This window comes from Syzygium oleosum, unplaced genomic scaffold, assembly GCF_021117445.2.
Source record: "Syzygium oleosum isolate NSW1041296 unplaced genomic scaffold, Sole_v2.1 Sole_v2.26, whole genome shotgun sequence".
Classification (NCBI taxonomy): domain Eukaryota; kingdom Viridiplantae; phylum Streptophyta; class Magnoliopsida; order Myrtales; family Myrtaceae; genus Syzygium; species Syzygium oleosum.
In genome coordinates, this window is record NW_026607510.1 from 468,200 (window position 1) to 480,771 (window position 12,572).

The 12,572-nt window shown below is 44.1% G+C and overlaps 2 protein-coding genes across 2 annotated transcripts; one reads left to right on the forward strand and one right to left on the reverse strand.

The window, feature by feature from the left end:
- The first annotated feature begins 241 nt into the window (after window positions 1-241).
- LOC115682662 (probable carboxylesterase 18) lies at window positions 242-1,607 on the forward strand. Its single transcript, XM_030606959.2, has one exon. The coding sequence runs from the start codon at window positions 312-314 to the stop codon at window positions 1,338-1,340; it is 1,029 nt and encodes a 342-aa protein (XP_030462819.1). The 5' UTR covers window positions 242-311; the 3' UTR covers window positions 1,341-1,607.
- Window positions 1,608-2,008: 401 nt separating this feature from the next.
- On the reverse strand, window positions 2,009-11,791 carry LOC115682619 (DNA (cytosine-5)-methyltransferase 1-like). The gene is made up of 12 exons (XM_030606893.2): window positions 11,329-11,791; window positions 9,255-10,758; window positions 6,540-8,046; window positions 6,237-6,401; window positions 4,953-5,151; window positions 4,749-4,860; window positions 4,510-4,657; window positions 4,218-4,415; window positions 3,788-4,066; window positions 3,539-3,700; window positions 3,211-3,429; window positions 2,009-2,444 (listed from the first exon to the last, which is right to left on the reverse strand). Exons 1-12 carry the CDS (start codon window positions 11,426-11,428, stop codon window positions 2,310-2,312), a joined length of 4,728 nt encoding a protein of 1,575 aa, XP_030462753.1. The 5' UTR covers window positions 11,429-11,791; the 3' UTR covers window positions 2,009-2,309.
- Window positions 11,792-12,572: the final 781 nt, after the last annotated feature.

Genomic DNA, 12,572 nt, shown 5'->3' on the forward strand with positions numbered 1-12,572 from the left:
GAACCACGCCAACGTGGAGTGCCGGCACCGCCTAATGTTTTCTCGCAACCACCACCTCCGAAATCGCCATTATTTCCTTCCCCCCATGATGTAGCGGGGGAGAACATTGCTCGGCCCAATAAACGCGCGACACGTGGCAGTAGGGCCCGCACAAACTCCCGTACCGCGCCCCCTGTCCCCACTCCTCGTGTGGCGTGTCGTCTTCTGCTCCTCTCCCTCTCCTCACCTCTCCTCTGATCTTTCCCTCCTCCTCATTTGTCCCTCTCTGCAAAGAACCGAAGACCCATCCGTCACCTCCTGATTCCTCGCCAATGGCGACGTCGGCGAAATCCTCGTCCTCCTCCCCATCCTCGCCGGACATGCCCTGGAGGACTCGCGTCGCCGTCTCCCTCCTCTCCCGCGTCACCGACTACTGCCGCCGCGACGACGGCTCCATCAACCGCCGCCTCATCGGCTTCCTCGACTTCAGGTCCGCCCCCAACCCCACCCCCGCCAACGGCGTCTCCTCCTCCGACGTCTCCGTCGACCCCTCCCGCCACCTCTGGTTCCGCCTCTACACCCCTTCCTCCTCCTCCGCCGCCTCCTCCCCCCTCCCCGTCCTCGTCTTCTTCCACGGCGGGGGCTTCTGCTTCCTCAGCGCGGCCTCCAGGGCCTACGACGCCGTGTGCCGCCGCTTCGCCCGCAAGCTCCCCGCCGTCGTCGTCTCCGTCAACTACCGCCTCGCCCCCGAGCACCGCTTCCCCTCCCAGTACGACGACGGCTTCGACGTCCTCCGCTTCCTCGACGAGACCTCCGCCCTGCCCCCGATCGCCGACGTCTCCAAGTGCTTCCTCGCCGGGGACAGCGCCGGGGCGAACATCGCGCACCACGTGGCGGTGAGGGCCTGCCGGCCGGAGGGGAAGAGGCTCGAGAGAGTCCGGGTGGTGGGGCTGGTGTCGATCCAGCCCTTCTTCGGGGGCACGGAGCGGACCGAATCGGAGACCCGGCTCGTGGATGCGCCGCTGGTGTCGGTGCCCCGGACGGACATTTGCTGGAAGGCCTTCTTGCCGGAGGGGGCGGACCGGGACCACTGGGCGGCGAACGTGAGCGGCCCGAACGCGGTGGACGTGGCGGGGCTGGAGGGGTTCCCGGCGGCGTTGGTGTTCGTGGGGGGTTTCGACCCGCTGAGGGACTGGCAGAAGAGGTACTGCGAGTGGCTGAGGAGGTCCGGCAAGGAGGCGGCGCTGGTGGAGTACCCGACCATGTTCCACGCCTTCTACATCTTCCCGGAGGTGGCCCACTCCACCAAACTGATCATGGAGGTCAAGGATTTCATCCACAGCCACGTTTCCAGAAAATAATACTTCAATTTCACGAATTCATAACTACGAAATGGGTTGTCTGTAGTAGGAATTCATGGAAGCTGTTGTTAGGTGATGCAAGTGGGTTTGACTTCTCATCATAGCTTCCTGGCTTTGTCGGCCGAATCGCGTGCCAAATCCTACCCGCCAAATTACTATCCAGCAGCAATCACATCCATCACTAATTTCATAAAATTAATGTTTAAATGTAATTCCGGGAGCACGGCATTCCTGTTCATCGAAGTCGATCGCCACTGGGTTTCTGTATCATGGTTTCCTTTCCTTTACTTCTAAATCGCGAGGTTGGCTGACAGATACGATATGTGAATATGGTATGGCGCGGCGTGCCCTCGGGCACCGGAATATAGATATAGAAGGAAAGTTAAATTCACCATTAATCCGGAAGGGCACAGGATCAATCGAGTTGCGCAAAGTCATTTTCCTGACAATTATATGATCTATGAAGCACTACGAATTGGTTGAACCTTTTCTTTGGTCGACTAAAGATGACAATACTAGAGATGGGGCTTTGCGAATGGGCACTAATTTGGTTTCAACAGCAGCGATTTCTCGGCAGAAAACTCGCTCAAACCCGGCGCCGCTTCAACGTTGCCCGGGCCAACCCGCACGCAGGTTCCCCATACATGATCATCAGCAACATATATGAATCCTTCGCGCACGTTCCTAATTTGTATATAATAGGAAGCAAGTTCTCTGTACAGCAACTCGAGCCGGTCTTGTTTTTTTGATTTTCTATTTGATGCAACTTCTATCAATTCAGGAAGGCAATCTCTGCACATGATGTTCAAGACAATAAGGATCAAAAGGCATGAATACTCGCTTTCGCCCATCCGGCAAAGTGATATATGGCAAGCTTCTTCGGTTGCTCTGTATCTGTTCTGTCAAAATAAAGAGAAATATGGGCATTTGAATTCGCTCATTCTAATGCCCACCTGATCTCTCCTCTAATTAGACCCTCCTGCTGCCCATTGCTTCCTTGAGTTTTCTTCCAAGTGCATATGCCAGCGGTGGGGGAACAGCATTACCAATCTGCCTGTGCCTGTGCTGAATGTTTCCAGCAAACAGATAGGAGTCACGGAAGCCCTGCATTGAAATAGATGAAAGAAGAAAAGAAAATGAATCCTCAGATCGTGCCTGGTGACTTGATATAGAACTTCGAGATACATTTGTACATTTAAACTCTACATAAAAAAGAAAATCATCTATGATCTTCCAAAGTCGAGAGAATATTGTGAAATTCCTAGATCCTTACGGAATTCTTTTTATTTTTAACCGATTAAAAATTAGATATTCATTCAGCTACCGTTAAAAGTAAATAACCGCATTTTGTTATGCGTGATTCCATCAACTACCATCGCAAGATAACATATACAGAAGTAGTAATGCCATACAGCAGTTCAAGAGTTAAGAGAGGACTACGCTGTGGACCATTGCCTAAGTGAAAAGTCACCTTTAATGCAATCTCTTGCCTAATTGAGAATAGAATTATGGTCTATTAGACTGTAATTCAATGCAATTCATATAGTAAACAATTTGACTAGGTGTGAATAGGATGCCTGCAAAAATCATACAATAATGATAATTCATATACGATCAAATTAGATCCACAATCGACAGATTCCAACATTAGCCAAGGAGGATAATAATCCATTCAAGGCAGGTGAAAAAAGCCGCAAATCAAAAAAGCATGACGTGTTTCTCTCTCTTCATCCAAACTAGCAGACACTGAAGCTATACATTATCCCATTTTGTACTTCAAACTACAACAAAATCCTTGCTCCAAATGAAGGAAAGGAAGATGATATACACAGTGAGCGGCAATGCAGAGAGAAGAAATTGACTTTCATACCTGAGATCGGGCACATTCACGAACTGTAAGAATCCTGTCCTGATCAGGGTGAAAACACATCCCAACTTTTCCCATTGGCTGAGGATCTGTGATGGAAGTTGGGAAGTTACCCTCCCAGTCCAATCTTCCAAACAGCCCCTTCCACTGGTTGTGCCGATTAGCTGTGTTTGGAAGGCACCATGGTATCAAATCAACAACTTGTCCATTTGACAATTTAACCTGCATTTGATGAGAGGACAATAAACAGTTGAAAATTAGTTGGTCCAACAATCACGCATAGTATATTCTTTATCATAGCCACCAAAAAAAAAAATGAATCAGTATCTACCTTTTCTTCGGGAAGGTCACGCCAATCAGCACCTGGCCGCTTTGGAATTTTCTGACATCTGATTAAATTCAGCTCGTTCATTTCTTTAGATATATGATCAATCAAAACTGCCATGTTTCCTCTTATTTTCTTTTGGAACCATGAGACAGGATCATTTTGATACTGCACAAAGAGAAAGTAGATAAGCTTTGTAGCAAGGTTAACCTATTAGGTAAGATTTGACACAGCATTCTTAATCTGTGATATTACCTCTAGGTTTGTCTGAGATGCTCCATTTATCACAGCTGGGAGATCTCCAATTGTATCCCTGACAGTTATTGCACGGAAAGGAGCTCCACTTGCAGTGCTTCGAACAGCAGCATACTGCAAATCCTCTGACAATGTGATTTTCAGCTCAGGAGCAGCAAAGACGTGCATGGGCTCTGGCCACTCTGGAAGGGTGTCTTCTGGAGAGGCTGCCCATATGAATGCCCGCTTCCGTGACTGAGAAACTCCATATGCTCCAGCCTCCAGAATGCCAAACCTCACCTAAAAGGAAAATGTGTATGCATGCACATGAATGTCTCTCCGAAACAAATATGCATTTACAAAAGTCAGCATATCTTTCAGAAAAATGAAAAAAGGAAAAAGGAGATCTTCAACAACTATTTTCATTTTCAGCAGATTCGCAAGATTCTACCTGATACCCCATCTCAAGGAGGGATGCCAGAGTCAAGCGAAATGTTTGCCCTTTATTGAAGGACACAAAATTCCTCACATTCTCCAAGAGGAAGTATTTGGGCCTAAAGTAATCAGCAAATGATAAGAATGCTAATATCATCTCGCATTGAACTTTACTCCACGTGCTTTGGTTGAATCTATTCATTCCGGAAAAACCCTGGTAGGAACATAAATTGGTCTCAGCATGGCGTCTGAGTCATGATAACAAACCATAGAATAGGGAATGGCATGCAGGATAGATAAAAGATAACCTGGCAGGGAGGTCCTCCGTTGATAAAATCTACGTGCCCTGGCAAAGGTAAGTTACTTATCTCCTTCTCATCTAAGGATGTTGCGAGCTCTGCTGCTTCAGGGGTTGAGATGCAGTCATCAATGTCCCCACACTTTTGCATTATGGCCCTGCATTAGCATTTGCTTCAAGCTCAGAACTGTTACAATTGGTTAGCTCCTTGGTTGTGTGAGAGAAAAACTTCCTAATGATTTTGCCTACCTCAGGATTACATTACAGTTGTTGACAAACATCAACGACTCTGGATGATTGAGCTTGAATGCATCTGCAGCAGGCTCTTCATACTCTATTGCCCATTTTGTGTTCGAAACTCCTGCATATTGGAGATTTCCCAAGTTAAAAGAGACAAGCAGAGTTGTGCATAGACGAGTAAGATGATTACCAAAAGTTACGAAATGAAGTTACCGGATCGTTGCAGTCCCTCTGATAAGCCTCCACAACCAGCAAAAATGTCTAATGTGGCCAAATTGTTCCCTTGAGATGCTTCCTTCTGTTTCTCCATTTCTAAATCAGTCTCTCCTTCCTTGCACTTCCCTTTTCTCTTTCTAGATGCAGCATCAGTATCCACTCCGACCGAGTACTTAAGTTTAATGTGAGTTGGCAACTATCAACAAAAAATAGAGAGAAGTGTTATCTTGCAATTCCGCCCCGATCTTTTACATACTTATAGGATCCATCATGCCAATCAAAGAAAAAGGAAAATAAATAAAAGGGAAAGTCAATAATCACAATCAATGTCGTTACAATCACAGGACTTATGATTCAGATTGTACAATTCTGTTAGATTCATATACAAGTCCATTCTACCAAAGTGTGCAATTATCATGCAAGATGGTCAAGATATGGTCATGATTTGATTCCTGTTCAAGTTTCGGTTGATGGTTAATTAATTCTAGAATTAGCCAAATAAACCTCAATTAGGTCTAACTTTTATTATCCCTCTAAGATTTAACGTTTTAAAGACTAAGAACAAACCTCATCATAACCCTAAGTTGAACTTGGTTAGTTATAGATTGAACAGTGTTCTTGAGGTTGAAATCTTATTTTGGTTATGTTTGAACACAAAGAGACATACTATAGACTTGTTACCCATTGAAGGAAAAAAATATGGAGAATTGACTCTGCTTTATATTTCTACACTTTGTTAAGAGTTCCAAATATCGACAACCGCATCTAATAAGATCAATTGAAGGGGGATGAATGAGCATAGCTGTTTCATCAAGGAAGGGACGGGTGCCTCTACAGAACTGAAAGCACATTTGATCGCTTCATTTTAGAGATTAAATAAATTGACTATCGGTATGCCAGGGCCTTATCAATTAGATAGTATCCTCATGATATGCTGTCCTTTTAAATAATACCTTATCGTGTAATTAGTTCTCCAAATTAATACCTAATTCAGTGAGTTACTCTACCTTGTCAATCTATTTAAGCTGTTACGAATATTATCATTTACCATGAATTAGATTCACGGTACAAACAATGCATCTTTTGATTCACGATTGTATCCTTAAATTGACCAACGCCAGAAAAACCTTAATATGACCACTATGATCATGATTACTATTTCCATTTTATAGAAATGAAATACGTAAAAGCAAACTCTTACTAAACACCCCTTTTTAGTTCTTTTACAATACAAAATGAATAAAAGTTGCTGGGAGAGAATCTAGCAGAAACGCAAATTACCTGCTTGAGTGATCCTTTTGAAGGATCATATAGATGTTCACAGTAGAAAACGTGCTGAAACATTGCTGGAGAATCACAAGACGGAATGTCACTCCTCTTCCTTACTTCACACTTGCCTTCAATGCTCTCAATATTCAATATCTGCGTTTCCTCGCTGTAGTAGACCTATAATCAACAATTGCAAATTTAAATGCGTTCTTTAATAGCAAAAGTACCTTCTAATTGGAATAATGCAATCAAATGGTGAAATCAAGAATTTAACATGTAATAGGCGTGACAACTATAATGGGACCAAAATTACACCTCCTGGATATCAGAACAATATGCCTTCTCAGTTGAGATTTCCTCCGGTCTGTAAAATCTTCGGACTTTCATTTGAGTTGAGTTTGCCTCAGTTTTCTTGGACTCTTTGGGACAGATAATTTCCAGAAGTTGGCATACTACATAAGCCTTCAGGCCCACATTTCTCCCACTCTTGAAAGTTCCGGTCTCTACTCTTTCCTCAGTGAAAAAATGGGGGCTTATGTAGACATAATCATGAACAAGATAGTCAACTCCATTGTAGATAAAACCAGTCTTCAATGAATTCAATTTGAAGGTTCCCTTCTCGTTTTCAACTTCCCTCACTTTGCATGAGTGGCAAACTCCTGACCCAAGACCCACTGTATCCCGAGGAAGACTGAAGAATGCACCTCTCTCAGGCCAATACAAGCTTTTACAGTAAAACTCAAGTGGCAATCCTTTCTTCTTTCTCTCTTCTGCCTTTGTCCGCTCGATCATATCAGCGTTGGCATCACTTTTCCTATATTGATATCCCCAAGGTCTTGAACGAATATCTACCACGACAGTTTGTTTTATATCGACTAGTGCAATGTTTGAGCACTCATACACCAGAAATACCTCTCTCTCATTAGCAGCATTTCCGAGGACGGTTTGAGTTCCTCGCTTCATCATTCGTCCATGGCACATTTTGCTTCCTTTTGATGTTTCAAACATGTATTCCACATAATACAGCATAGGAAGTTCATCTGACTCCTCAACTTCCAAGGCTACTGCATCTCCTACAGCAATTGTTTCACCATGGACAACAGCTTGTCTATACAGAGCTTCACCTGAAGATGTTTGACCCACGGACTCCCCGTGCCATCTAACTTCTTTATGTGTAGAGGCAGGCTTACTTCGCCTAGGTGCTGAACCAGTTTTCTGACTTTCCTCTGGATTTACTGATATATCTTCATTGTCATCCTCTTCATTCTCCTCTTGCTCCTCTATGTCATCCTCTTCTTTTGCATCTGTGCCCGTTCCCTCTTTTATTTCCTCTGGTGAGTAGTTGGAGTAGTACTCACCCCATATTCTATTGATGAGCCTGGTTGTTGTCGCCTTCATGGCCTTTCTCTTCGGTAAAACAAATCCCATAGCTGCCCTTGGATTTAAGTTTGGCAGGTTCTTCAGCATAATCTTCTTCTTCTTCACAAGCCACTTGGTGTGGTGTCTCTCCTCCATTTTCTTTGAAAGACCAATCACAAAAGAACACTTCTTGATCTTTTCATCAGGATATACTGCAAACAGTTGCAGTATTATTTGACCGTGCACCACCACATACCTTTCAACAGCTGCTGGATTAGAAGAAATATAAGCCAGATGAGATGTCTCAAACTCTGAGACTTTCTTGATGACATCTGCAAATGAAAGTTTAGATACTCGGCTTTGCTCCTTCAGCAATGTAATAATGCTTATTCCGACCCTTGCTGTCTTAAGTACTGGAGTATACCATGGAGCATACTGCTTTGATGGTTTCCCGAGTCTGTACCTGAATATACAGAGAAAAATCGAATCCTCATCAGTCCGTTTACTAAGGATTTCAACATTTAAGAGGAGACAAAATCACAATACTTTCTTTAATGACATGAAAGTATATTCTTACATCAAAAGTACGTTGTCCTATGTGTAACGCCATTATCAGTAACGTCATCAACTGTTGATCCCCCTTTTTCTATTCATGCAATGTCAAAAAAATTTGATCGACTCGTAGGTTCAATGCTCGGGTGATGTAAAACACGTGTTTGCACTTTTTGACTATCTAGGCAAAGTAAGCACACTCAAGTGCATATTTCCTGCCAAGTACGGAGACAAACACCTGCCTATTTCATTTACCTCACAAGTAGACACGATATAGCTAGGCCCCTTTACGATACCATGAACTTAATTGAGAGATATCTAGTCAGGAAAGGGCCACATTTAAGAAACAGAAGAAGCTTAGAATCTTTCTTAATAAATCAAAGACCTAGTCTAGTATATTTCAATGCTCAAAGTCTCTATTTAGAGATGCATTTAGAATGCCTTCGGTTATGCGTTTCCTAGCTTTTTATGTTCTTTTTAAACTTGGTTAATGTTTTCACACCAGGCGGTCAGCCTGGTGGCATGGGTTCTGGGGGTTCAGGGACACAACTGGGGTTCGATCCTTGACGCTCGCACCAGAATGTGGTGCAAAACTTACCTCTCAAACAGAAAAGTGTTTAATTCATTCTTTATTTGATGCTTTCAATTTAACCATAATTGGCCCAATTTTACATATATTCATCAGATCCGAATTGCCAAAAAATGGGACCGATATATTATCTTATTATAAATAACATGATGTCCATACTATCTTCAGAGGAGAATCTAATGCTAAGTTGACGAATGCAATTAAAACATAATCCATATGTCATGACAGAAATAGATGCTCCAGAGTATATCATTTATGTCAGTAGATACTCATTCGCTCTTTCATATCAGCTTTTATTTGAGTGGCTCTTTCAATTTTCGGATTTCATAATTTTCGAAAATTGCAAACAATCTCGCCTAGCTCATTACGTGCGCGTGTCATGCATATGCTTTTGCCTCAAACAATCTAGGCAGGTTGCACTCTAGATTTGCATTCACATGACTTCATTAAGTGCATGCAAACCTGAAATCAAGTGGACAAAAAGTACAGGAAAGACCAGAATATTTAAGGATATTTTAGCAGCAAAGTACCAAGCCATATCTGTCCGAATCGATATGAAAACCATTGATGATCCAAATTCAATCATCCATTCCTTTATTGCGCTCAGGTAGATTGGCATTCCATCCACGTGCTGGGCTCCAGAACCAACTGGGGAAGATTGATTGGTGTCCGTGTCGAGACAAAATCCACTTCCATCATCAGCAGTCATTACGCCAGACCCAAAGATTGTAACGTCAATATCGTCGCAAGATTTCATTGGAAGAAGCTCCAAAGATATCAATCTAGAGTCAGAGTCATAAAGTGACCAATTATGAAGCATGCTTCTTGGGAGATCATCAATGTCAACCATATCAAGTTCACTGTCGAAGACTATAAATTCGTCCGTTTCCTGATCATCATTCTTGTAATAAGCAGGTAAAGGGTAATCGTTTGCTATTTCATCTTCATTGATCTTGATGTAAAATTTGGTTGATGCAGAAGCTGAACCCTGGTTCTTTTTCTGTTTCCTTGATTGCCAGTACTCTTCTTCTTGCAACAATTTAGCCAATTTCACGTCCTCATCTTCCTCAGCCCCACCAGCAGATGAACCATACTGAGCCGCTACCTCTCCATCTGTAGATTTTGAACCAATGACTATCCCTTTACCGGAAGGTGCTGATTTTGCCTGCGTAAAATTGCCGTACTTACTACACTCATCACTAAGAGCTGCTAGAACAGGCAGTTCCACAAACATACGATCACTTTTTGAAGTCTCATCCAAGCCTATCAGTTGGTTGTAGATAAAGTCGCCCTGAGAAATAAGAAAATCTTTGATCGATGATCCACTGGAAAAGCTCTTACTTCCACTCATTGCACGTATCACCCCAGCGAGCAACTCGTCGAGACTGCAGTCAGGATTTCCTCCAGAAGATGTCGAGAGTTTTTTGTAGACCTCCACGCAAGCACGGGCTTTTTCCAGAAAGTGATCGTAATATTTCTTGTAGCTAGCTGCCGGTTTGAGGCAGTCGTAATCAGCAATATCAGTTGAAAGCCATACAACCGGAGATCCTTCTTCGTAACCGGATATAGACCACGATTCGATACGTCCAAACCCTTCACACCGGACACCCTTCTCTTTGTCCTTCTCCTTTTCAGCACTTTCCTCAAGAGGCAAAATCAGACCCGAGATAAACAGATCATCCACTTCCAACATCTCGAGGGGCTGCGGGACTCCCTGTTCGTTGTACAAAATGAAATCAGCTAGTCTCCGATTTGGCCGACCCTCTTCTCTCCCAGCAGTAAGGCCAATCGCCAAAATCTCTTCATCAGCTAGCTTTGCTTTCTTTTTCTCGATCAGAGATGATTTCTCATCGATAAGCATGGACTTTTCCTTGAAATCCGTGCATGCAGCAGCTCGCTTCGGCATCTTGCGGGAACCAGCGGGTTCCTCACCATCCCGAGGCAAGCTCCGTTTCTTGTCCTTCCTGTTGATCGTCGATGCCTTCTTAGGATTAGCAGCAGCAGACTTTTCCTTGCCTTGTTTCTTCGCCATCCCTATGAGCACACACCCCACTCAACACGGTAAGATGAAGAAGACTAAACAAAAAATACTCCATCCAACACCATCAAAAACCAAGATCAAACTAAAAGGTCTCTAGAGATCTATAGTCGAAAACCCCGAAAAGAAAACAAAGATGACAAGAGGAAGACGAACAATACCAACGCAAGAACCCGGAAAAAAAGCACCCCGAATGAAATCTCAGAAACCCAATCAAGAAGAGAAAGCGCGAGAGAACGAGAGTGAATCTTGCAACTACAACAACACAAACAGCATGAAAATGTCTGCAGTCGATGGAAGCAACCCCAAAACCCAGATTTCAAAAAGATACCAAATTGGGGGAAAATTCACGAAACTGGGCGAGTTTGGTAAGTACCCATATGGAATGCAAGCGCCAACACAACCCGAATCCCATAGGAATCACAACCCAGGCAAGCCCTTAAATGACCCCCCCAAGAAAAGGCGAAACAAAAAAAAAAAGGCAAGCGACGGGCATTAAATGGAACACGCGAAATGCGCGAAGACCCCCCATCATCACGAACAGAAACGAGGTTCCCCGAACTCACCAGGCGACGATTTTGAGGAGGAGGAGGAGTCGTCATCAGCGGAGGCGGCGGGAGCGTTACCCGTCGCGGCTGCGGAGTCTAATAAAGCCGCGGATCCCATCCGTGGATCTTTCCTTCCCTCTTTGGCTGTCGGGGTAATCGAATCGGACCAAGAAATCGCCGACGACCCAGAATCGAAATCGGGCTCGAACTGGAAAGGCAATGAAGACCCAGAAGAGATGGAGGGAGAAGGAGAGATGGGTCAGCGGCGTTTGGTCACGCGGGGGCGTGGGAAGCCATGGAATCGAAGGCGGGAGATGGGGGAGGGATCGGGTCGGGTGCGGCGAAATGGCGGGAATGAGAAATTGGCCAAAACCCAAAAAGTTGGCGCCATCGGTCAAACGCACGCACGCCCCCCCGTCCGTACGCGAGAGCCCCCTCCTTCCCTTTCCTTCCTTCCTACCTTCTTTTCTGCAGGAATTCCTCCCTCCTCCCCATCCCCCAACCCCCAACCCCAACCCCAACCCACGTGAAAAGAGAGTGCGTTCTTGCTTGACTTCTTGCTGTTCTTTGGGAAAACGATGGCAAGGAGCCGATGGCGCATGCGCGGTGATTCGAGGGGAAGACTTGTTTTTGAGACGGGGACGACGGATGCGCTTATCATGGTGAACGAAGTCTTGGTCGTCATTTGCGATTTATTCTTTTCTAATGACGTGATCGAAATGGTAATCGTGGTAGAAAGGTTATAGAATTTCAGAATGATCGCGTTCTGTCTTTTCAATAGTTCTATAGTTGTATTGCGCGTTTCAAGTACGGAATGAAGGATATACGGTAGGTTTTAGGACTTTAGAGTGTGGGATGATTACCGAGTAATTCACAAACCCATTGTACTGATGTTGATTGGGTTCTGAACCTTTCGATCTTGCTAGTTATCTTTTGACGATTTGCCAATACAATCCTTATGGTCAATTTTAGCTGGAAATTTCTGATGTTGACACCGGCCGTCTTACGTGGTGTAATCTGCGCCGATATCATTATCATTTTCGAATTATGTTACTATTAGACACGAACATATATTTTATACTGTAACCCACTTATATTTTGCACTGATTGTTCAATGTATTAGGAACGAGGACCGCAATATTCTTTTATACAACAAAACAAATTTGAAAAATACAAGTTAGTACAAGGTATTATACCACCGATGTTTTGAGTCATTCTACGAGCCTATAGGATAGGCTTTGGGTTCCAAAAAAACTTGGAAC

Coding starts and splice junctions, on each gene's coding strand:
- LOC115682662 (XM_030606959.2), top strand. CDS start 312: ATGGCGACGTCGGCGAAATCCTCGTCCTCCTCCCCATCCTCGCCGGAC.
- LOC115682619 (XM_030606893.2), bottom strand. CDS start 11,428: ATGGGATCCGCGGCTTTATTAGACTCCGCAGCCGCGACGGGTAACGCT. Junction 10,759..11,328: donor CTCCTCAAAATCGTCGCCTG/GTGAGTTCGGGG, acceptor GTGTGCTCATAG/GGATGGCGAAGAAACAAGGC. Junction 2,445..3,210: donor GTGAATGTGCCCGATCTCAG/GTATGAAAGTCA, acceptor ATTTCAATGCAG/GGCTTCCGTGACTCCTATCT.